Source organism: Calonectris borealis, chromosome Z (assembly GCF_964195595.1).
Source record: "Calonectris borealis chromosome Z, bCalBor7.hap1.2, whole genome shotgun sequence".
Lineage (NCBI taxonomy): Eukaryota > Metazoa > Chordata > Aves > Procellariiformes > Procellariidae > Calonectris > Calonectris borealis.
In genome coordinates this window covers 29,961,981-29,988,277 of record NC_134352.1, presented here as the reverse complement: position 1 = coordinate 29,988,277, position 26,297 = coordinate 29,961,981, and the positions used below count along the sequence as shown (strand labels likewise).

General features: G+C 45.2%; 1 protein-coding gene across 1 annotated transcript; it reads right to left on the bottom strand.

The window, feature by feature from the left end:
* Positions 1-464: 464 nt before the first annotated feature.
* TRIM14 (tripartite motif containing 14) lies at positions 465-13,656 on the bottom strand. Its single transcript, XM_075137863.1, has 6 exons — positions 13,464-13,656; positions 9,431-9,526; positions 8,289-8,522; positions 7,060-7,222; positions 5,676-5,768; positions 465-1,321 (listed from the first exon to the last, which is right to left on the bottom strand). The coding sequence occupies exons 1-6, from the start codon at positions 13,644-13,646 to the stop codon at positions 786-788; spliced, it is 1,305 nt and encodes a 434-aa protein (XP_074993964.1). The 5' UTR covers positions 13,647-13,656; the 3' UTR covers positions 465-785.
* Between the last annotated feature and the right edge of the window lie 12,641 nt (positions 13,657-26,297).

Below are 26,297 nucleotides of genomic sequence, written 5' to 3'. Positions count from 1 at the left end.
GCAGTTAAAGAGCCTTTGCAAATAGGACACAAAAATAAATTAAGCACAAGTGCCCCACTGACGTAGTGGTTTTATTGCACCTGTGGGTCCTCCAGGCATTTCATCTTCTGTTGGGGGTGGTACACAGCTGTGGGGAAGAATAGGGCCACCCAGAAGCCCAGTTCAGAGTCTGTGTCAAAGTAAGACCAGCTAATGGCTATTAAGTGTGGCTACAGAAGCTCCTACTTCAGCTTTACTTGACGGGACCTTTCCAACAGTTGGTGCCAGTTTTGATTTTTCTGAGATGATACTTAAGTGTGAACTAACTCACTTAGTGCATTTATTATCCAAATGTGACCTTGTTAACTATACTGCTATGTAATGTATGAACTTGAAGCTTGAACCAAACTAAACCTATTATCATACACAATTGTAGCCTCTCCAGGCAGATGAGGGGAGGGAGTTCATAAAAAAAGATGGCAATATCCAGGTTCAAATCTGAGTTGTAATAGGCTTCTTTCAACCAGACTTCTTCCATTTTGCAAGTTGAAAAAAATTACAAAAAATATTCTATATGGCACTCTAGGGGGTACATCAACATCATTTATAAAAGCCAGATCACCTTCCCCCATTGAAAAATGCATATACATTAAAAATTACAATTGGTTTTCTTGAATTTAACTGTTACCTTCTAGAAGCATCACAGTTACAACTTTCATATGACAAAGATTAATTCATGTAGATCATTGCTAAAGTGGCTTTCATAGAAAAAGCATGAAATAGTAGGCTTTACTTTGCTTTGTTCCTTATGTTAGTTTGCATATTCCAATGGACCCTTCCCAGAGCCTCAAGGCTGGGTAAACTGGTTCTGTAAACTTGCAGCGGAAGGTGTGCAAATGAGTCATGCCATAAGTAACATTGTAGAATGAAAGGATTCCTGCTTCATAATCCAGAAAAATGCCAATGCGATCAGGATCATCTTCTATCAGGATGGGGATTCTCTCCCCATTGTGAAATGCCCAGTATTCAAAATCAAACTTCTTAAGGCACCAAGATGCTCTATTCCAGCCCAGTCGACAGGTTTCAGAGTCTCCTTTCCTGCCAATGGAAGGGTAGGCTGCGCCAATCCACCATCCTGCTCCAGCATGAAGCAGGTCAACTTCCCAGTAATGGCTCCCAGAGAGGAATGCATCTCTGCTTAGCACTTGCCATAATTTATCGAATCTCTGGGGTCCACAAGGGTAGAATATCCTCCTCCAATTATAGCTTACTACAAGACGGTCATCAGACAATTTCAACCTTGGGTGAAGGCTGTCATATTCCCAGGTTGGTGATCTTGCATCTGCAGTCAAAACCATAAACATACTTAGTAATTTATCATGACTCTTGAAAGAAGTCCAAGTTATAAAAAACCTGCAAAGGAGCCCAAAGCTGGCAGTGTCTTGGAACCTGCTGTTTTGCAAGGAAAAACCTGACATTTTTAATAAAGTACTGCACTATTTATATGCACCGATGCTTTAAAGGTCTATGAGCTTTAAAGCAGGTCAGTATGTAAGTAAGTCAGTAATATGCATGGTTCACAAACGAGAAGATGAATACAGCTAGTAGGGAACAGACACTGACAGCTTCTGCTTTATGCAGAATAGTTGGAAACTTCTGGTGGGATCAGCCTAAGGGTTTTAGAAAGCACTGGAGTGGACTCTTGGGTTGTGAGATCCCATTCCACTGAAATCCCATTTGAAGATGCACTAGGAGTCTGTTTCTTATAGACGCACCACAGCTCTGAGCAGCAGCATCCTGTACATTGCAAAGGAACAACTTAACCAGCTCCTAGAGAACTTACAGCAGTTCACCTAATCTGACATTTAGGAAAAAAAAATCACAGTCTGAAACGACACCCTAGAAATCACAGTCTTATTCAGCAGCAGCTTAGAATATTTTTACCATGAAGCAGCTGTTGCAGGACTGGAAATCACAAAGCCAGGAAAAAAGAATCTATAATCAAACTAAACAAGTTTGAAATGACACAATCGCACAGGAGAGGTCAAAAAGCTACAGGATTTTTAAAATGAGATTTTTCTCTGAAGATACTGTCCTACAACTTCAATATTGAATTGCTGCATGTCTCACAAAAGCTTTCATAACATACTCTCAGTAAATTTATTGTGTTAGCATGTGTTTTCTGATTTCATGTTCTAGAAATAACCAAGATACTCCTTTTGAAAACAGGGTCTGGCAGTCTTAAACAATCCCCTTCACGCTCTCTGTCAAGCCTGGTAAAACCAGTGTCAGAGTTGGATACCTACAAGAACACACATTGTCATGAATTACAGTACTGTCTAGAGTACTATCAATAAGATGTGAACTTAACTTGTATCTTAAAACTACTCCAAAAAATAAGCACATCTATTTTTTCTTGTAAGTGAAGAAAACAAAGTATAACAATACATCCAGATGAGAACTGAACAGCAGTGTACTTGCAATGAAAACTGGCTGAGTCATATTTCGCTCAGTTCATAGCTGTTTTTTTTTGACTGAGTATGATTTTAACCTTAGTCTAGATAAACACTGAAGCTTAGACGTTTTAAATGCCAGATGACAAATACATTTCATATCCTAAAGCTGCTTTTCAGAGTGAGTAAATTCCTTTTAAAATGAAAGTTAGGGAAACAAGTGTTTATAATATTTTAAAATCCAGACTGCTTTGATTTCATTGTAGTGTTGCATATCTGAACTACATGTTTGGACCTGTGATCTCACAGAGTACAGTCTTTCACTGTGCTTTACAGGCGGCATAGTACTAAATGGACAAAACGGGGCAGCAGACCCATTCAAACAAGAACTTGAATATTTTCCTTGCTCTTCGGTGTTGAACTTAGAAATGAAAGGTAATTATACAGCAGGTTACTGTATGAGAGAAATCTGTCTTTGCAACTGAATTAATTTGTCGCTTACTTGACTGTGTTGCTATTTCTTCTCCTATGTTTTCACATAGGACTCTCTCCCATAAATTAAATACGTCTAGTCTAGGCTAGCTAGTCTAAAGCCCAGAAGCTGTTTTCATTCAGGTTGGAATCCTCTCCTTTGCCATCAGAGCAATGCATAAACCACTCCACTCCATTCTCTGTTGGTCTTCTGTTACTCTCCCACAATTTCCTGCTATGAGCAGGGAAGGCTAAATAAGGTCTCCCACAATTCATTATGAAAGAGCACAGACATCTCACATTAAGTGAGGATCCATTCACCGCACAGTTAATTGCAACGAAGACTTACCCTCTACACTTGTCTGTAATGTTTCAGAAAAGAAAGTAGTATACATGCATTATGACTATAAGATACAGCTGGACCCCACATGTCCTCCTTGCCTTGCTGTGGCCCCTAACATCAGCTATGTTTAAAATACAGGAACCAGTGATGCACCATTATCTGTTGTTTTGTAACAGATCATCTTCATCTGGGTAGGATCACTACACACACCTGAGTACCAGAAGTTAAGCAGTTGCTTCATTTGAGGCAAAGACATGTGGAGAGTGTTGCTGATGTGTGAAATGCATGTCATGGTGCTAGAGAGCCCACTGCTGATATTCTGCCCCCTGCAATCTGCACCTGTATACTGCAAAAAAAATGCAGAAGCAAATAGCACTGTACATGCAGTGAGTGTTAACTGAAGCATCATCATTTTCTAAACAAAAAGAAAGCTTTTATGATTTTAATTTTGGTATTATGTCTGTAAACAATGTTAAAACTTCCAAAAGCATACCACTACAGGGGTACATCTCACACATGCAACATCTTATTGCTGTGATCCCCACTACACTTTAGTCAGAAAAGCTAGTATCAGCATTCATGTGGTCTGAATAGGTCTTAAGTCACATCTGTGTGCATAGTTGGTGACAAAAGACAGGAAACAGGAATTATTCATGTAGGTAAAACAACATGCTACAGGACTCTATCTTGTGAATTAGTCGTGAGTCTTTGTTCCAAGCCCCTTCCAGCAAGTAAACAATGGGGATGCTAAGTTTGTACAGAACCACAGGTAACACTGAGACCAAAAGATGCTTGAAGTAGGGAGGATTTAAAATGCCTGGCTTCAGTGTCTGCTTTTTCCAGTAAACACTTGAAAACCTGTGCAAATAAGTAGTGATGTTTGTCAGTCAAATTTACCTGAAAACCTAGATTTTCGTAAAATGCATAACTACTAGATCTCAAGCAAATGGAAATACCTCAGTGCTTTAAAAAAAGGACAAAAATCCAAGGACTGAACTGCATCCAGGTGCTAATGTTTGGAAGCATAAATGTGAAAAATAATTCAAAATAGCTACAGTTATTTGGTTTATTGGAGGACTGCAATTCTTCCACTTTTCCTAAGTGATGAAAATTTTAAGTGACTTTAAGTCCAAATATTTATGACCAAGCTTTGTCAATTTTACTCGCCTATGAGCAGCTGCACATCTTTCTGAATGAGGTGGTTCGTCATATTTAGTTTTTAACAGAATTGAGAAGTTGTCTTTTCAGCCCTTAAAGTGACTGCTCACATGTGAAGCAAATAACAGTGCTTTCTCCATGAATCCATCAAGAGGCAGCCTGAAGCAGACACAGATTGGCATTCATGAAACTCAGGAGCCTAGTTCACTGCCAGCCAAATGCTGCTGCAGTGCTTTCTTAGTAGCAAGCGCTCAAAGATGTGGACTGGCTGTCCTAGCACCTTAACAGGTTCTGGTTACAAAGTGACTGACTCGGCCTGGATCCTGCAGCATAGAAATGATGCAGGTGGGAAAGACCCATGACATTACAGCCAAGAAGACAGATTTTGCTTGTTGCATTCCTGACTTCTTAACAGCTGCTGCATTTACAAATGCAACACCTGTTTGCTCATCTCCAGCTGAGATAACCTGTTTGGAATGAAAAAGTTGCAGTGTTTGGACTTAGAAGCTCACTCAGGAGAGCACAGAAGCAAGACATGTAACAACACTGAAAAATACCCCTCTCAGAACACACCAATCTATAGGTGCAGGGACAGCATGTAACCCACTCTACCAGCACAGTACTGTCCCTTGCTCTCCCTACTGAATAACAGCCAGAAGTCAAGTGTCCATGTGGCCACAGTCATGGTCTCCACTGGGCTGGATGCAGGCTGGAAAACATACCTCCTTTTACAACAGGCCTTTGCCACCAGGTACCACAGTAATAAGGAATGTTACAGCTTTGAAAATAAAAACAGCTACAGCCCTCATCTGCTGCAGGCCACATGAAATGTGCATGAGCTTCCCATCAGAGACATGAAACAATTCATTGTACATCTTTCCTACCAACACCAGAAGAAAGGATCACCTGTAGATTGACCCTTAACACATTACATGATGGACATAAAATTAAAGATAGACCACAATGATCTGGAGAATCGAAGGAAAGTCTCCAAAAACTAAATTAGCCACTAGCTGATTCACTCACTGGCAGTTCTGAATAAAAACCAAGGATCAAGATTTCACAGACAGAAAGTAAAATTTTTTTCCCAACCTGAGGTACGGAAAAGGGTAATGACGTTCAGGCAGTGCCAAGCACTTGTTCCTCACAACACTTTTAAGATATCATTTTAAAATAGTGGCAGCACACATTCATTGACTGTTTCAATGACTGAGCCATAGGTTTTCGGAGTGCTTGTAACTTTTGTTGAACTTTTGTTCAACCATACTTACGTTTTAAGAAAAGGAACCGATCAACAGGAGACATGCTTTTCAACACTGTTCCAGGCTCCTTCTTTGCAGTGGCATTAAGGCTACTGAAAACGTCTGGGCAGAGATGAAAAAGGAACAGTTTAGGGAGTCTGCCAGTAGAAGAACATGGCTGTACTGTCAAAAAAAAATTAAAAATAAAGCACTATGGGCAATTTTGCTGGACAGGGTATTCGGGTTTTCTCTCTTCGGTGTGAATTCTGCCCATGTCCTGGGGAAGGTCATACTGTCACACTCCATTTTCCAACTTCATGGGACAAACTGTGTTACTTTTGCTGGGGAAGGGCTACTCACTCTGTATGGTTTCGACCTTATGCTCTTTGGATAGCATGGAGATGCTGGATCCCAGTGTTGCCAAGGAACTACACAATCGAGCATAAGCCCAAGTAAGCACCTCCCATTCCTCAGAAAGCACCCCTCTACCAGATGAGAACAGAGTCAGGCAGCTGAAAACAACCGCAGATGCTAGCTACAGAGCACTTGCACAGCGCTGTATAGCAACTTTCCACGCATACTGAATGGCCTTTCAGATCTGGTCTGACCATTTTCCTTAGCACCCTGCTATACTGTTCTTGGTGGCAACTCTCAGAAAAGGGATTATTAAAAGGTAGCTGGGTGAAATGGGACGGCTGGTGTTGCTCTGCTCACCTGTAACTCAACAAGCGGCAGGGTTTCCCCATGGTTATTTGGCTTTGTGGCTCTGCGTCCCATTAGGAAATCCCTTGCCTTAATCATGCCAAAGGTCACTTAAGGATGAAATACCAGCTCAAAGACAAAAGGAGCTCTAAGCAGAACATGTTAACCTACCTTTAAAGTACCAAAAAACAGAGAATTTTTCAGACTGTCTAAGACAGAAAGATCATCAGATATATCAACTAGAAAAAGCTTACAGGTTTTAATTTTTAAAATTTTTTTGAATTTTTTTTTTTTTTAAAATTTTACAGGTACCCCATGTTCCATGCCTGCCAGATGTCCTGCCAGAGCACTTACACGCAACAGTGACAGAAAGGAGAGAACAGCTACGTTGTGTAGGTGTAACAGTCTAACAATATAAGCAAAATAAGCTCTGCAGGAAGAAGTAAGCTGTATTGAAATAACTGATAGAGCTGGAAAAAAGCATCAGACAAACTTCAAGGCACAAAAGGCCATCTTCAGAGTTGAAAGAGAAACCTCTTTCACCACTGCTATAGCAACATTGCACCAGTGCTGTCAGAGAACAGTATCCGTGCCTGCAAAGCTGCTGTTTTCTCCAGTTGAGTTGGTAAAAAGTCCTGCTCTTACCTACAGATCACGCTTTATTTAAAAGGAGAGCAGGAGAAAGCAGAATTCACAGCACTCTCCCAGGTACCTTCTTTAAGCCGGGCTTCTAGTGGTTTCTGTAGAATGGACTGAAGAACTGTCACGAAGTGCTTATAATGGTTAAGTATGTGCTCAAATGAGAGAGGTATTGGATGCCACTGTTCTAACAGGCGCCTGGGCTCCTGCATCTCCGTCTCGATTTCTGTGTACTTCTGAGGGCAGAAAGCCAAATTCTACAATTAGTAGAGACAGTGACATGAATGGACTTTTCCCTCCCAGCTCCCACACACCAGAGAGCAAGAACAGCTCCATCACTAGGTAAACATAGGGGCCATAACAGGCGAGCCTTGCTATGTTCAGCCTGCCCATTAGCCCCTCCTGCCAGTGGAACCACAGGTTATCCCAGAGATGGCGAACCCAGCAGCCATGTTTAAAACAGGGCCCTCCAGGACACTCCAAGATGGGAATGAGTTTAACCTGGCTAGGACCCTGTGTGGGAAATCCCAATGATTGGAAAATTAAACCACTAAGTTTTAAAAGCAATCTAAAGGATAAAATCCAACTTCTCCCACAGAAAACCTCTCCAAAACCAGGAAGAGCAGCTTCCCATGTGGAGGTATGTTGCCAGCACACACAGCAGAATGCCAGGGCCGTATCACTCACAACAATGCAAACTCTCAAATCTGGTAAGTTGCAAGGATGTAAAAATGCACCACAGGCCTTCCTGTGAGGAATAGCATCCTTTGGCTTGTGTAAGGGCATAAGCACATGGCAATACACCCTTCCAAAGCAAGGTGAAGAAGATCATTAGGAAAGAGAGGCTCACATTTATCTGTAGGCAAAAAAAAACCACTGCCCGCTCCAGTAAAATGATGGCTATTGCTCACAGTGATTATGATTGCTTGCGGTTAAAGAAATGAGACAATTTAGCCTTCCTCCCAAGGTTCCCAAGAGGACTGCCTTTCCTCAGACCTTCGTACTACACTGCACAAGGAAAGACCTGATACAGCGTTTGTCTTCAAGATGAAGACACACGCATAACTGTTCCATATATGCTTAAAATTAACATGAAGGACCTGAAATCAATGCCATAGCAGGAACACCTAACAGCTCAAAAATCAGGAACCAAACTGGTTCACCAAAATACCAACAAAAAGAAGATTAAAAAGCAGTGAGAAAGATGCTGCTTACATACAAAAGGATCTACAGAGGAGATCACTAGAGCAGTTTATCAGGGACTATGAGGATAAGAGGTAGAAAGAGACCATACAATACCACCTCCAGCAACTGAACAGGATCACTGTGCTGTTGTATTTGTCTGATTTGACGTGAGAAGGTCTCCAGGACCGCAAGCTTTTCTCGACAGGACTCCAGCTGCTGATCATGTGCTTCCAGGGCTTGCTGAGTTTTTTCATCAATGAAGTTTTTTGCCAGACTCTCCTCTTCCTGAAGTAGTAACTGGAGCTCAGTCACTTTCTCTGACAGCTGCCTTTTGCTCATAATGGCACGTTCCTATAGATTAAGCAGAAGAGTGTCCCCCCCATATTCAACAGACCATAAACATTTCAGGCATTTCTCTCCCAGGCTTTCAATGTTACATTTTGGTTGAAATTTACTGATTTGATGCATCTCTTGAGAAATGGGTATTTACTCCCTAAGGAAGAGCAGCCAGGATTTACCTGCTGATGGCCTGGATGGAATGGAAAGCTTGAGGGCATATTCCAAGACGCTTATTTATGCAGAAAACGCTGTTTTCAGCTGGAATGTAACAAATCCAGGTACTAACTGCTACAAGCAGCACACTCGTTCCTTCGGTAGCAGGACTTTGCCCCCTTTTAAAGCAAGCTAGGGACAGAGAGCTGCTAGGAAAAGAAAGCCTCCAAAAGGAAATGACATCAAACCACAATGTCTCAAACCTCTACAGAGCTCCCTCCAGCTCTTACTGACATTTCTGTAACAGAGATGCTTAGAGATGCTCCTTAGAGCAAAAACCATTTCATGCTCTATAAATGAGGTGCAGCTTAGCATACCTTCCCATTCTTAAGACAGAATCAATAGAGCTGTTCTTGTGTTTACTTAACTCTGAAGTCAGAGTATTCGATAACGCAGTTCAGTGCAGCACAACATCCATCAGTGAAGCCAGAATAACATATGCTGCTGGGGCTATTTACTATTCCTCTGCACAAAAATTTCAACATTGTTCTTCCAGAGATGTTCGGCTGATCAGGGAGTGAGGACCAGGCCTTTGGAGACTTTTTCCCTCTTCTCTCCCTTTGATAGTAATATGTTGTGATGGATACAGGGAATACACTCTTTTCCCAAAAAGCAGTAGCTGCCTGGGTTTTTGAATAGCTACAGAGAAAGCAAAATGCCTCTCCTTGGAAAATGATCATCCAGTGGAGAAGCAAACCATGCTTTACCTTCAGATCATTAACAGCCTGCTCTACGCTCCTTCTGTTACAAGCTTCTTGCTCTTTTCTCTCTTCTAAATCCTTCAAATGCAACGCCATGAGCTCCTATACGGCAACAAAACAAAATAAAACAGTTTTTTGTAACAACACCTGTAAAAATCAGAAATCAGTATGCAGTCTGCTTTCCATATAGGGGAGTATGTTACTGAAACACTCAGTTTATGAGGCTTGTTAAGGCCAATAGTGATGAAACATAAGGATTTCAACATTTCACCTGCTCCTGGTGGTTATACTGGTAAGATTTGGAGAGCTGTACAAATTAGTACCACCCTCATAAGAACAGGGAAACCTATGGTGAAAAGAACATTTTCATCTTTAAATCTATGGCACTGTGCATTTCAAGACTACATGCTCATGCATTTAGCAGTTGAAGGGCAGCTTTTATTCAGAAGATCAGTGGGAAGCTCTGTCTACAGTCAAAACCCAGTGAATGTTCAGGATGCTTCCCAGTGTACACAAGAACAATCAGAACTACCCCACTATCGCTACAGTGATGCTGTAGTCTGAATGTCTACAACAATAAATATTATCAGCTTGGCTGGTAATCACAGTATCTGTGATACTTGTTGTATGCCCTGAGATGCACTGAGCAGCACAGCATAGTTAATGTTCCGCTGTGTCTAGCCCCACAGTTTCTCACCCACAGCCCTCTCAAATCCGGCTGTCCTCTGTCCAGCAGGTTGAACAGTCTTGGTGCACTTGGTGATGCATTTTTGTCATTAGTACCATGAAAGATCCAGGCAATGCAGTCCCAGGCACTCAGTGTACTAGTGTTATAACAGAGCCTCTCAGTAAATACCAGATAAGCTAGCTCCAGAGGTGTAGCTGTTATCTGCAGCTGGGACCCAGTCAAAAGCATCTGCATGCACATGTACCAGCTTACTGCAACATCCCCAGGTCAGCATGGCATTTAAACTCTACGGGGTTGACAAACTGACCATAAGTGTGGCTTCATGGGCAACAGTTTGCATTTCTGACATGTGCCTCCTTTGAAGACACATGCAATTTTTCATTTGATTATGACAGAGTCAGAAGAAAATGGGCTCCCAGCAAAAGCCAGAGACTCTGCATCTGGAAGTCCCTTGGCACAGGCACATTCATGCAAGCAGATAAATGTTCTTGCATGGAGCAAGACATTCATGTTATGCCATCCATTCAAGCCACAGTTTTCCAGTCTCATCCCTGAAGAACCAGAAGGGTTCTGTACCACTTGAAGATTCCCAAGTTCTATCAGGTATCAGCCTTCCTCAATTTATTCTGCAGCCTAGACTTCATTCCCTTCCTCAAAGACTGACAAGGACCACAGAGCAAAACCCAATCTTCCTTCTCTGCTGGTAAAACACATCACCTCACGCACTCTCTCCCTTACAACAGTGATCATATGCAAATACTTATGCCAGTCCCAAGCATTTCTGGTTAAGCATTACTTTCTTTACAGAGGTAAACGAAGGAGCTGCTTCCTAGTAGTGGAGACACTGTGTCTGCAACACTGGCAGGCAACCCATGTCATTCTCCCTGAGGAACCAACTCCAAAAACTTTCCTTTAAGGATTGCCTAGATGCCTCAACTCACTCGAGTGTAAACACTGTAAAAGCAAGGATTTCTGAGAGATGAGACTCCTAGCTCCAGCCACGCTCACAGGACACATATCAAGTGCACAGCATGCTGATCCTATGTCCTGCATTCAGGAGCACAGGGAGTGTCCTTCCAGATGATTTTATACAACCTTAGATCCAGGGATGAACAAGCTGATGGACCTCGCACAGTGGTTCTCATCTCTTCTTAGCATCCACAGTTAGGATTTGCTAAAAGCACTGAGGAAGATTCTCACATGCTGCCTGGTTGATGTCACATCACAAGGACTGCACAGAATAACTGCTCCCAGCAAACAAAATCACTAGTCAAAATATCATCTCTTAGGCTACAACTACTTTTGATAGTTTGTACCTGAAATATCTGCAGCCCTAAGCCGGTAGATGTCAGCAGAGACTCTAGGGACAGTGTCACATGGGGACCCAAGTTTCTACCCTGCTCACTTCCTATTTTGGCACAAATAACTAGTTATCAACAGCACCTGCTCCCCCGTGTCCAACAGACCCCCAGGGAACCAGCACAACTTGTCGCTTTATGCACTTTACCCTGGCTCAAATCAGGTTGCCACAGTACAATACCTGCATCCATGCATTGCCTCGGTGTCATGAAGGGAATGCAAACACTATAGTGAATTCCTCGCTGCAAGAGGGATACTTTGGGTGAAAGCACTCAGCCAGCAGGAACAGTGCTCTGAGTTGCTCTGACATCTTCAGTGGTCTTTCCCCTGTGCTGCTGTTTACTTGTGGCCTAGTGTACTGCTCTCTGCCCTCGTACTGCTCTCTAACATGAAGTGCAATAAAATGCCAGAGGAATTTAGCATGACGTGTACCTCTGCTCACAATCTGTGGGAATTAGGAAACTTCCTAGTAACATTGCTCCAAAATACCAGAGAAGGAGTGGGAAGGAGTTTCTCTGAAACTGTGGAGGGAAAAAAAAAAAAAGCTCCTGAACATCAAACCTCTGTGTTACCACTTTTTAAGCCTCCCAAGCTTAGCACCACGGCATGCAGGCCTCAGCAAGCCTCCTGGCAGGCTCTCTGGAGTAAAACAAGGCAGGAAGTATTGGGCAAGCTTGCAAAGCCTCTTGGGGCTGCTCTACGGACAGCTAAACTGGGATGAATACAAAAAGCTTAGGGAAGAACCCCTGTGCTGGTTGTGGCTGGGATGGAGTTAATTTTCCTCAAAGCAGCTTGTATTGTAATGTCACGGTCAGCAATAAAACAGAGAAGAGGGGGTTTAGGTGAGTTAGCCATCTTTTGCTCAGGAGCTAGTTGCTCAGCATTGGTCTACCCGTGGACGGTAATGAGTGACTGCCTTTGCATCGCTTGTTTTGTTTTGTTCTCTCTCTCTCTTGTTCCACTTCTCCTTTGCTTATGAAACTATTTTTATCTCAGCCCAGGAGTTTTCTTGGGTTTACTCTTCCCTTCCTCTTCCCCTGTCCCCACTGGGCAAGGGAGGAGGACTGAGCAAGTAGCTGTGTGGCCTACCAGGGTTAACCCACAACAACCCCTGCTCCCCACCCCCAAGGAGTTGTCTGAGAACAGGCTCTGTGCATGGGGACTCTCTGTGGTCTATCAAGTTACAGCGAGGGGGAAGGGGATAAACAGAAATGGCCCTTCCCCGTCCCCTGTTGCATCCACATTTCTGTCAAAGATACTTCCAGCCTGACAATGAAAACAACTCCCCCAGGGCAACCAAGCTCCTTTGATTCCCCATACAAGGCCTGAGGAGAAAATGCCGCTGCGTGTGACCTGACAATGTCACCTCCCCATTGTCCTTTTATTTATACTCCTGTTACGTGTGCGCTTGGGGTGCACCTGGATAACTCTCTCCCTCTCATGCACGAACCCTGTCCCTGTGCAGTGACAGCATGCTGACTCCTGTCCATATGGATTTACAAAGCACTTGTCAAAGTACAGAAACTTTGTTCTGCTAGCCAGTACAGCCTACGAAATTGATGTGACAAAAAAACCTGAGCTCCACAAGCTGTCCATAAGGCAAGCAAAGCAAGGCCGAGGGCTCAGGATACTCGACCTACTGCTGCCCACTGCACTAATACTCACAGCTGCCACCATCTCACCCTGGCAAGAGAAAACCGAGCTGCACAAGTCCCAGAAACGAGGAAAAAACCGGCAAGATACACAACCAAATCAGAAAGATCTTTGCTCCAGCTCCCTGCCCCGCGCCCGCGCCCGCCAGCTCCTGGTTATACCCCAGCCCCGTCCCCCCGCCCCGCGGGAGCTGGTCTCGCAGAAAAGTAGCCGCCGCGGGAAACCTGCAGCAAGTCTCGGCTGCCCCGGACACGCAGGGCTCCGCGGGAGGCACAGGCCAGGCCGGGCCGGCCGGGCATGGCCCAGGGACATCGCCCGGTGCCCGACCGCGGCGCTCACCTGCTTGTGGCGGACGGCGTGGGGCAGGAGGCGGGCGCGGTGTCCGCGGTGCGGGCCCAGGGCCGGGCAGAGGGCGCAGACGCAGCGCCCGCAGTCCTCGCAGAACAGCTCCAGCGGCCGCCCCGCGTGGACGCCGCACACCCGCGCCCCCGGGGCCGGGACCCACGGCTCGCCCTGCGCCATGGCGGCCGCGGCGCCGGATGCGAGGCAGGCGGGAGCGGGAGGAGCGGGAGCAGCGGGGCGCGGGCGGGTGGCGCCGTGAGCGCAGCAGGGAGGAGTGCCGCGCTTCGCCCCGCAAGTGGTGGCTGTGGGGGAGGCGGCGGGAGGCGTATTGTCTGCAGGCGCGCAGGGGAGCTGCTGCCCGCGGCCGATGGCCTCGCCGTGCCTCTTGCCCTTCCGAGAGGGCGGGCGGCGGAGCGGGACCGCCCCGCGTCACCCCTCGCCGGAGCTGGGCCCCACGGCGGCAGCAGCGGGTTGAGCCCCGGTTCGGCGGTCGGTGCCGGGCAGTAAATGTTGGCAAGAACTGCGCCTGGCTCCTGGTGCGCATGGGGAGGGGGAGAGGCAGTGCCGAGGGAGCTGCAGGGGCGGGCAGCTGCCTTTGTCCGGTACCCGAGTTGGAAAATTGACTGTTTTGTGGAATTTCAGCTGCGTCGATGAGGAATGCCCTCAGTTTTATGGCTGAGCAAAACACTTAATCTGATCCAAAAATGGAACAATTCGTTTTCAGGGTATGTTTTTTCACTTTCTGTTTTTCAATTAGATTTTTGTCTTGTGTAACATCTCATTTATAGAAATCGAAATAAAATGCTTGCACTCTTACAAAGTTTGCATACTTACTTTCTTTGGCCAAAACTCTTAGCTACATTCAACCAAATTCGTAAGAGTTTTTTTTACCTGCTTGTTTCTTTCTATGAAAAAAAGCAATCCAGAATATTGACCAAAAAAATTTAAAGAAGGAAATGTGAAAAAACAGGAAGATATTTAAAAACGAGCATTTTGGTGGAAAGTTTGAGAGTCAGTATATGTATTAATACACGAGGATGTGGAGCATCTGAGGAGCAAGGGCAGCCCCACTGAAAGCAGGCAGAATCTCATGCCTGCCAAAGAGCTGCTGAGATAATCAGGGATTTAGAAGGACTTTCTCCAAAAGTGCCCTGTATGGACCCCATGCTAGAGTCATGGAATTATAAGAATCGTTAGGGATATCTGGAGATCATTCGCTCTCATCCCCACACACAGAAAAAGCGCTAGTGCCTGCTTTAAAGTGAGTAAAGACGAGGATTTCAGAGCCTCCTTGGGACCCTGTTCTGGTGTTCGACCATCCTCACAGTGAAAACTTTTCCTAGTGTCAAATCAACATTTCCCTCATTACAACTTGTGCCATATTGTTTCACTGTGCCCTTCCAAGGAGAATTGTAGCCTCATCTTCTCCATCTACTCCCATAAGGGAGTTGTAGACAGCACTGAGTTCTCTGCTGGAGGCTGAACAAGCCCAGTTCCTTCCATGTCTCTTTGCTCATGTAGTGCTTCTGCTCCATTACTGTCTTGGAGGATTCTGCAGGAGGGTTTGCTTAATGGAGTCAATGTGTGTCTTGTCCAGGGAAGTGTGTGGCTGGTCTTCATCACCACAAGGCCACACTTTTGGAAGATACTCAGCCCAGGACCCTGCTTCCTTTTCTGGCAAAGTTGTTCCCCAGCCTGTTGGTGCTGAGCCTTAATTGTTGCAGAGTTACTTCATGGGTTGAATAAGCCTAGAGGCCTGTCTTGATCTTTATGAGGTTCATGCAGGTGCATTTCTGCAGCATGCCACAGTCCCTCAGACAGAAGAGTGACCCTGCCTGCCACTATCATTCCTCATCCCCTGGTCCACGCCCTCTTGGTTGGTAATCAAAGCAAACTTGCTGAGGGCATATTCCATTCCATTCCCCTGGCTGTTGATAAGAATATTAAAGAGCACCGGGCTCAGCATTGATCCCTGAGGGATGGCACTAGTACCCAGCTACCACTTGGACTTTGGACATCTAATGACAGCACTTAGTGCCTAGCAGTCTGGGCAGTTTTCCACCCACTTTCTAGTCTACCTATCCAAACAACAGTTCATCAGTTTGTCTGTAAGGACATTATTGAGGCTCATGACTTGCAGTGTTAGAATTTGTAAGTTATTAGTACCTTGGGCATTATTTCCCTTTTCACATCTGTCTTTACAAATGAACTTACTGAGCTAGACTTTCTGGGCTTTTTAGTGGTTTTAATTGTTTACTTTAGAGGAGAGAGTTACAATAAAACTGAAGTGTTTGCGTAAACACTAGTGGATGGTCAGGTGCTGATACCATAGAATCAGATGTACTTTCACCCCAGTACTTCAGTGTCTAACACTGTGCAAAAATGCTGCTGCAGTGTGGTTATGAGAGGTCAGAAGAACAGGAGAGATCCTGCTCCTTGCATGCAGCTCCCACATTCATCTCTCTAGAGGGAACCCCGTTAAGTTTTCAAAATAGGATTTAAATGCCTCAGAGTGTGCCTCGGGCTGTTCTTGGCCTACAAGAATTATCCTCCAGCACAGACAGAGGAGAGGAGTAGAGTTAAATCAAGAAGAAAACAGGAAGTCATAACGTTTTCCTGCTTCAGCACCATCTCATTGTTAAAGCCAGTTGGGAAAGAAGGGTGGGGTGGGCTGGTGGCGTCAGAAAGGGGCTGAGTCTTCACCTGTTAGTTTTGAGGCGAAACGACAGTTTCCTTCTCTTGACTTTGGATCTCACAAGCCTTCTGCAAGCTAGGGGTGCATTTCTGCAAAGTTTGCGTATGGAGCTGGCAGCATGCAACACAGAGACCTGGCTTTGGTTTGGGGAGGGAGTGAAGTGGTTTGAAGGGGAGGAGTGAAGTCTGTTTTCGTGGAAAATTTACAGGTTCTGGTGAGTATCTGGACTTCTTTTGCAGTCATCTACAAAAAAAACTGAATGACCACTTCGGCAAAGACATTGAGGACTGTAATTTGAAATGGCAGTTACACAACATCTGTAGGCATCAAACAGCTTTGAATCCCTGCCACGCAATGAATGTTAAACAAGGCTGAAGCCAAGAATCCTGTATCAAACTGGGGTGCTTTTGATATAAGCCACCCTTCCCTCTCGCTTGAGAAGAGAAAGAATTTTTACTGCAGAAATTGAAACTTATTTTAGCTTGGTTTTCTTCAGGGTTAACCATTTGCAGAGGGATCGTGTACAGAAGCCCTATTTTATTCTGGGTCAAGCGAACCTTCTGGAATCTTTTGCATGTGTCTGTATATTTTAAGTAACCTAATTTTACAATAGATTAGAAAGTGTCTTAGTAGTGCTACATTGGTTTGATTTTCATGTTCAAGTTCTATTTTCCTGAAAAACAAATAAAATTTTGAAGTTCCTAACTTTACTGACGCTGAATCCCCTTTGTGTTTTAACATTTTCATTAAGAAAGTAAATGAAAGTAGGAATTCTTTTGTGGCTTAATTGCTCACTATTTAATTTTAAAATATGGCAAATTATTCTAGGCTATCAGAAATGTATTGATGTATACATTTCTTGTTAATTTTTAGCAAAGTATACTCTCAAAAATATACTTTTCAAAATACACTTTCTGCAGCATTGTGGAAAGATAGTATGCATTAAAGAAGTGTCAGAATTATTTCAAACAGACATTATGAAAACTTTGTATTTCCTTGTAGTGTTACTAAGTTGCCTGTGTACTGGCAAACCCTTTCAACACGTGTTTTAAAACACCAAAAAGTAAAGTATCCCTGACAAATAGGGATGAAGAAAAAGCAAAGGTATTCAATGCTTTTCATGGCTCAGTCTTTAATACTGATGATAGACCTTGGGCTGCCCAGTCCTCAACCATCTACCAAAGGTCTTGGGAGGCTGGGGAGGTCCCTGCTGACTGGAAGCTAGTCAGTGTTGTTCTAACTTACAAGAAAGGCATGAGGGAAGACCCAGGGAACTACAGGCCTGTTAGTCTAATCTCAGTACTTGGAAAAATTATGGAGAAGATTATACTGGGTACTGTTGAAAAGCATTTAAAGGACAATGCAGTCATCAGGCACAGCTAACATGGGTTCACAAAGGGAAAGTCTCGTTTAGTTAATTTGATATCCTTCTACAATAATGTCACCCGCCTAGGGGATGAAGGGAAGGCAGTGGATATCCCTTTTCTGGATTTTAGTAAGGCTTTTGATATTGTCTCTCAAAGCATCCTTCTGGACAAGTTGTCCAGCTGTGAGATGAGGAGATACATGGTGTGCTGGGTGAAGAACTGGCTGAATGGCAGGGCTCAAAGGGCTGTAGCGAATGGGGCTACATCTGGCTGGCGACCAGTCACAAGCAGTCTTCTTCAGGGCTCAGTTCTAGGGCCAGTCCTCTTCAATGTTTTTGTCAATGATCTGGATGCAGGAGTTGAATGCACCGTTAGCAAGTTTGCTGATGATACTAAACTGGGAGGTGCTGTTGACTCTCTTGACTCCTTGCAGAGGGATCTAGATAGATTGGAGCATTGGGCAATCATCAATGTCAGGAAATTTAACAAGAACAAATGCCGGATTCTGCACCTAGAATGGAGGAACACCAGACGCAAATATAAATTGGGAGAGGAGTGGATGGAGAGCAGTCCTGGAGAAAGGGATCTGGGGGTGCTGGTTGCAGAAGGCTGAATATGAGTCAGCAGTGTGCCCTGGCAGCCAAGAGGGCAAACCGCATCCTGGAGTGCATCAAACACAGCATAAAGAACTGGTCAAAAGAGGTGATTATCCCGCTGTATTTAGCATTGGTGCGGCCTCATCTTGAGTATTCTGTGCAGTTCTGGACCCCACAATTTAAGAAGGATGTTAAGGCACTTGAATGTGTCCAGAGGAGGGCAACAAAGCTGGTGAAAGGCCTGGAAGGCATGTCTTGTGAGGAGTGCTGAGGAACCATGGTCTGTCTAGTTTGGAGAAAAGGAGGCTGGGGGTGACCTCGTTGCTCTCTACAGCTTCATAAGGAGGGAAAGTGGAGAGGGAGGTGCTGATCACTTCTCCCTGGTATCCAGTGACAGAACACGTGGGAATGGTTCACAGTTGTGTCAGGGGACGTTCAGACTTGACATTAGGAAACATTTCTTTACTGGGAGGGTGGTCAAACACTGGAACAGGCTTCCTAGAGAGGTGGTCGATGCCCCATGCCTGTCAGTGTTTAAGAGGCATTTGGACAATGTCCTTAATAGCGTGCTTTAACTTTTGGTCAGCCCTGACGTGGTCAGGCAGTTGGACTTGGTGATCATTGTAGGTCCCTTCCAACTTGTCGTGGTTTAACCTGGCAGGCAGCCAAATACCACGCAGCCGCTCGCTCACTCCCCCCGACCCCCAGTGGGGCAGGGAGAGAATCGGAAGGGTGAGAGTCAGGAAAAAAACTCATGGGTTGAGATAAAGATAGTTTAATAGAACAGAAAAGAGAAAATAATAATAATAATAAAAAATAATATATATAAAATGAGTGATGCACAATGCAATTGCTCACCACCCGCGCTGACCGATAACCAAGTAGCGATCGGTACTTCCTGGATCACGCCTACCATTCATATACTGAGCATGACGTCACGTGGTATGGAATACCCCGTGGGCCAGCTGGGCTGGCTGTCCTGGCTGTGTTCCCTCCTCCCAGTCTTGGGAGGGTAGTAGCTTGGTAGCTTCCTGGAGGGTAGTTGTCCTTGACAAGATATTTAGCAACAACTGAAAACATCAGCATGTTATCAACATTCTTCTCACACTAAATTCAAAGCACAGCACTAGGAAGAAATTTTAATTCTATCCCAGCTGAAACCAAAACAGTATCCACCCCTTATTCTATACCATTTACGTCATGCTTAGATTTCACAATTTCTAATACATTCTAATTAATCACCATCACCTTTCTCGTCTTTATATTTATATATACACAGATATCATTCCCTTAGTCTATGGGCCATCCCTCTAAAATGTCCATTGAGTTCATTTAGTCCATGACTTCAGGCTCCACCTGTCATAACAGTCTTTCAGGGCAGGAGAGATGATGTGTGGTGTTGGATTGTTGCATTCTGATTTCCAGTATTGCTGTGCTCGTCCGGTTCTACCATCGTTGCACTTGGCTCGGTTTCATTGAAGTTACTTCGTTCTTCATTAATCCGGGTGATTTTACTGCTATAGCAACCATAGAGATAATGATGATATACAATATCATATAATAATTAACATCATACAATTCGGTTCATTGGCTATTTTCACCCAAAATCAAATCCCCTTGAGGTACACACTGGACTTCCCCATACTTTTGCATTACCCACCAAGTGCACCCAGGTCCTTGAGCAAAAGCAATCCCATGAGGCACGGGATATGTTTCTAACCATCCAGTGGTTGCTTCCACCATGGTGAGCACGTAGTGCTTGCCGTGGCGGGTTTGTGGGAGCGTGATGTAATCAATTTGCCAAGCCTCCCCATATTTATATTTCAAACATCGTCCTCCATACCAAAGAGGCCTTACTCGCTTGGCTTGCTTGATTGCAGCGCATGTTTCACATTCATGGATAACCTGTGCAATAGTGTCCATGGTCAAGTCCACCCCTCGATCATGAGCCCATCTATACGTTGCATCTCTTCCTTGATAGCCTGAGGCGTCATGGGCCCAGCAAGCTCTAAATAATTCACCCTTATGTTGCCAGTCCAGATCCACCTGAGCCACTTAAATCTTAGCAGCCTGGTCCACCTGCTGGTTGTTTTGATGTTCTTCAGTGGCCCAACTCTTGGGTATATGAGCATCTACGTGACGTACTTTTACAGCCAGGTTCTCTACTCGGGCAGCAATATCTTGCCACAATGCAGCAGCCAAGATGGCTTTACCTCTGCACTGCCAGTTGTTCTGCTTCCACTGCTGCAACCACTCCCACAGGGCATTTGCCACCATCCAGGAGTCAGTATCGAGATAAAGTACTGGACATTTTTCTTGTCCAAGGCCAGCTGGATGGCTTTCACCTCTGCAGACTGACTCGATTCACCTTCTTCTTCAGCAGTTTCTGTAACTTGGCGTATAGGACTCCATACAGCAGCTTTCCGTCTCCGATGCTTTCCCACAAGGCGACAGGACTCATCAGTGAACAGGGCATATTGCTTCTCGTTTTCTGGTAGTTTGTTATACCGTGGGGCCTCTTCAGGATGTGTCACCACATCCTCTGGGGATATTCCAAAATCTTTGCCTTCTGGCCAGATCGTGATCCAAGATTCCTGGGTGACTGGGGTTTCCTATTCAGGCCCGTTGTGTGATCAGTGCGACCCACTTACTCCACGTAGCATCGGTTGCATGATGTGTAGAGGGGACCCTCCCTTTGAACATCCAGCCCAGCACCGGCAGTCGGGGTGCCAGGAGGAGCTGTGCTTCAGTATCAACTATTTCTGAAGCAGCTCTAATCCCTTCATAGGCTGCCAATATCTCCTTCTCAGTTGGAGTGTAGCGGGCCTCGGATCCTCTGTATCCCCGACTCCAGAACCCTAAGGGTCGACCTCGAGTCTCCCCTGGTGCTTTCTACCAGAGGCTCCAGGTAGGGCCATTCTCCCTGGCTGCGGTGTAGAGCACATTCTTCACATCTTGTCCTGCCCGGACTGGCCCAAGGGCTACTGCCTGAACTATCTCCATTTAATTTGTTTAAAGGCTTGTCGTTGTTCAGGGCCCCATTTGAAGTCATTCTTCTTCCTGGTCACGTGATAGAGAGGACTTACGATTTGGCTGTAATCTAGAATATGCATTCTCGAAACACCCACACCACCTAAGAAAGCTTGTCTTTCCTTTTTGCTTGTTGGTGGGGACATGGCTGTTACTTTGTTGATCACATCCATTGGGATCTGACGATGTCCATCTTGCCATTTTATTCCTAAAAACTGGATCTCCTGTGCAGGTCCCTTGACCTTACTTCGTTTTATGGCAAAAGCGGCCTTCAGAAGGATTTGGACTATTCTCTCCCCTTTCTCAAAAAGTTCTTCTGCTGTGCTGCCCCATACAATGACGTCATCAATGTATTGCAGGTGTTCTGGAGCCTCACCCTGTTCCAGTGCAGTGTGGATCAGTCCCTGGCAAATGGTAGGACTGTGTTTCCACCCCTGGGGCAGTCTATTCCAGGTGTACTGGACGCCCCTCCAAGTGAAAGCAAACTGTGGCTTGCAGTCTGCTGCCAAAGGGATTGAGAAGAACGCATTAGCAATATCAATTGTGGCGTACCACTTGGCTGCCTTTGACTCCAGTTCGTATTGGAGTTCTAGCATGTCCGGCACGGCAGCACTCAGTGGCAGCGTGACTTCGTTCAGGCCACCATAGTCTACTGTTAGTCTCCACTCTCCATTGGATTTTCACACTGGCCATGTGGGACTGTTGAAGGGTGAGTGAGTCTTGCTGATCACTCCTTGGCTCTCCAGTCGATGAATCAGCTTATGGATGGGAAGCAGGGAGTCTCGGTTGGAGTGGTATTGCCGCTGGTGCACCGTTGTAGTAGCGATTGGTACCTGCTATTCTTCAACCCTCAGCAACCCCACAACAGAAGGGTCCTCTGAGAGACCCGGCAAGGTAGACAGCTGTTTAATTTCCTCCATCTCCAAGGCAGCTAAACCAAAAGCCCACCGGTACCCTTTTGGGTCCTTGAAATACCCTCTCCTGAGGTAATCTATGCCACGGATGCACGGAGCCTCTGGGCCAGTCACAATGGGATGCTTCTGCCACTCCTTCCCGGTTAGGCTCACTTCGGCCTCCAATACAGTTAACTCTTGGGATCCCCCTGTCACTCCAGAAATACAGATGGGTTCTGCCCCTTTTCCAATCGCTTTGTCAGTGCCTCCTTCCCTAGCAAGGGATCCCAGTTGTTTGGCTTCCTTACCGTCTAATTCCAGGCTACTGGCCCCATTGTCCCAGCATTGGAGCAGCCAGGTAACAACATGCTTGCCTGGACTACAGCTGAAATATTTCTGTATATCTCACAACTCACTGAGGGATAGGGATAGGGTGGTTTCTGTCTTGTTTACGAGTTCTTCCTCTTCCTCCTCCCCTCCTCGTGATGGCCCTGCTTTTCCATCCTCCCTTTCTAAACAACCTGACTTTCTCTTCCAAGATTTCCTCTTCTGTACAGGGGTGACAGATACCAGCAAGGGTTGGTCCTCTGGTTCAGCTTAGTACCTGTTGCAGGGGTTGGAGTAGCCGCAGCGTCCGTCGCGGGGGTTGGAGTAGCAGCAGTGCCCGTCATTTTGTCATCAGATCCGGAGACCTTCTCTCCCCCTTGAGGGTTCTGAATAGTGTTGAACAGGGCTCGGTAGGCATGGGCCAGGCCCCAGCACGTTGCACTAATCTGGATCTTTCTGGAATTGCCAGGGTGACAGCATACGTTTTCCCAATATTTTACTAGTTTTTCAGGATTCTGCACTTGTTCAGGGGTGAAGCTCCAAAACATTGGAGGTGACCACTGTCCTAGGTTCTTGCCCATACTATCCCACACACCCTGCCACTCATAACTATCCAGTCTTGGGGCACATCTCTGGGTGGTATTCTTAAATAGTTGTTTAACCTTAAACAAGGCCCGAAACACATTCAGGAGACATAGCAATAGGAACACGCTGGTTTGAACATCCCAAGGATATTCAAAATCCTCAAGAGCTATTGTAAACAGCCTGGAGGAGAAGCGGAAGGTGAAGGAAGCTGTCTCCCCCGTAAATTGGTTCTCCGAGAACAAGGAGTAAAAAGTCTCATTATTAATAGTTGTTTAAAGATAGCTCCCAAAGAACAGGAATGATGGCAGTGCTGAGTACAGTCTCCTGACCAATAATTTTATCATAACATAAACCAGTGTCACACAGTATAGCAAAACGATGACCTTAATCCATTTCCCAGAGATGATAAACCCCACATAAATACTGATGATCAGCAGTATATACAGCCAGTAATGTGCTACATACCAAAACTCCAAGAACAGATCCAACAACTCTGAGAGCAAATAAACCAACATTGTGACCAGTGACTACTAAACTGATATAATGAATGCTTATAACAAATTTGTTTTAACCCGTTCAGGTCAGATGTGTCGTTATTTCAGCCCTTCGTGCCCCATGTTGGGCACCAAAAAGGACTGTTGTGGTTTAACCTGGCAGGCAGCCAAATACCACGCATCCGCTCACTCACTGCCCCCCCACCCCAGTGGGACAGGGAGAGAATTGGATGGATAAGAGTGAGAAAAACTTGTGGGTTGAGATAAAGACAGTTTAATAGAACAGAAAAGGGAAAATAATAGTAATAATAATAATAACAATAATGATAGAATATACAAAATGAGTGATGCACAATGCAATTGCTCACCACCTGTGCTGACTGATAACCAAGTAGTGATCGCTACTTCCTGGAACATGCCTACCATTCATATACTGAGCATGACGTCACATGGTATGGAATACCCCATTGGCCAGCTGGGCCAGCTATCCCAGCTATGCTCCCTCCCAACGCTTGTTTTTTTTTGTTTTTGTTTTTGTTTTGGTTTTGGTTTGTTTTTGTTTTTGTTTTGTTTGGTTTTGTTTGTTTGGGTTTTTTTGTTATGCTGAATGTCCTTGACTAGCAGGGTACTTAGCAACAACTGAAAACATCAGTGTGTTATCAACATTCTTCTCATACTAAATCCAAAACACAGCACTAGGAAGAAATTTGACTCTATCCCAGCCGAAACCAAGACAATTGCTCATTTAACAGCATAAGGATCTTCTCTTCTCAATTACTGTATCCACAAAGCTCTGTGCTTTTTCAAACATGCAAATAGAATGTGAGTCATCAGTTCTAAAATACATGTTTTGCCTAACACTGTCTTATGTGCTGGCAGTGGATTGCACTGTGCCACTTACACTCTAGTATGTCTCACAGTGCAGTTTCCCTTTCTGAATAAACTCATCTGAGGAGAAAAGCGCTCCCAGTCTCATCCACCTAATAGCAATACCAGGACCAGTAATATCTCTGGAGTGGAAGGTTATTACCTAATGTCATGGCTGTGCCACAGAGTTTCAGCAGGACTGTAAAAGATTCAACACTTTCTGCAACATGAATAGCATCTATGAACATTATGTAGGTCTCTGCGAAACAGCTTAGGGATGGCAATCTCACTAGATTTCCCGCAGTCTACCAGCAGTACTATCTGGCAGCAAGGCAGAGTTGTTTGCATAGATGTAGAGTCACAAAGAGAGGAATCTGGCAGCAATATTAGCCTTAGCTGTGCCTGCTCTGTGCTATCATTGCCACAACTGCCAGAAAATTGGTTCAGCTTGGCAATAATCTGTGACCCCTGCCACTACTGAGAGGGCAGCATACCATGTTGAGAGGAGGGAAGACAAAGGGGAGGAGGAGGAATGGGAGTATGTAGAACTCATTTGCTGTTGAAGGTTTTGTGTTATGAAACTGCAGCTCTGAGACATAACTAGATGCACAGCGTAGTGAAGGGAATGCCCTCTCCATCTCCCCAGAAAGCATTAGCTGTTGAATTGCTACCATCTGTCTAGCTAGTGCAGTTCCTAGGTAGGCTAGAAGCCTTCCACTGGTTGAGGCATTTTGCCTCATCCAATGGACACAGCACAGCAGAGGCTTGGTGTGTCTGTGTACATTCTTAGACATCTTTTGGCTCAATTTTTCTCCAGGTCCTAAAACAAGATCAAAATGGAGGCAGGATTATTTATGTGGCAGTAAAGGCTAAATCCAAGCCTTAATCAGACATACTCCTCAAGGTATAGGTATAGAATACCATGAGGCTGTTGCTGCATTGTTGGCTCTGATGGCCTCAGTCTTTGGTGGGTTTTGGTCTCCGAGGCTGAGATGGCCAGTCTTGAGAGCTCTTTGACAAGGAAGCCAGAACTGATGCAAGTGTCTGCTCTTTTCCCCAAGCTCTGGTGTGTCACTGGCATTTATACAGACTGTTCTATAGGCCAAGACCAGCATCATCCAAAGGTATGTCTCAAGGCTACAGCCCAGGGCCTTCAACGTGCAGGATGACCCCCACAAGAGCAGGGGTTGCTGCCGGATAAGAAGGCTGCAGGGCTCCACGCAGAACACTGTAAGGGAAAGATGTAATGAGGGCCAGACATGTCCAGCCTGGCCTTGTGAAAACTGGATGCAGGCTCCCTCTGACCTGGGCTGGTGCCTGGGATGCTTTCTGGGGCAGATGTGCCACTGTGCAAGGTGGGGTGTGTGGAGGATGTCAACTGAGGGTGCCAGGGCAGCTGTGGGGCTCTGATAGCTCCCTGGGACTGCTCTGCAGAGCCCCACATGACAGGGTGATGACATGGGGTGACTGTTCAGACGACTCACTCCAGTGATCACTCACTCCAGTTTGGTATTTTTACTGGTCACTGGATTAAAAACTGAAATAAACCTGATGGCAAGAAACAGAAATTTAAAATAACTTGCCTTTTCTTTTTTGGTAATTGAGCTGTTTATGGCTGAGTCAGCTGTTGGTATCTTCATGTATATCCCTATATACTACTTTCTTTGCTTACTCTGATGTGATGATAATGTATAATAATTGTTGGATTGCCCTTGTCCTGGTTCCGGCTGGGACAGAGTTAACTTTCTTTCCAGTAGCTGGGGGGAGGCGCAATGTTTTGGGTTTGGTAAGAGAGGAGCAGCTGATGCCTCACTAAGGTTTTGGTTATTGCTGGGTGGTGATTGCGCTGGGGACTTTTTGGCCCCCCCATGCTCTGCCAAGTGCAGGGGAAGCTGGGGCGGGGGAGCATAGCCATGGCGGTTGACCCAGCTGGCCAATGGGGTATTCTATACCATGTGACATCATGCTCAGCATAAA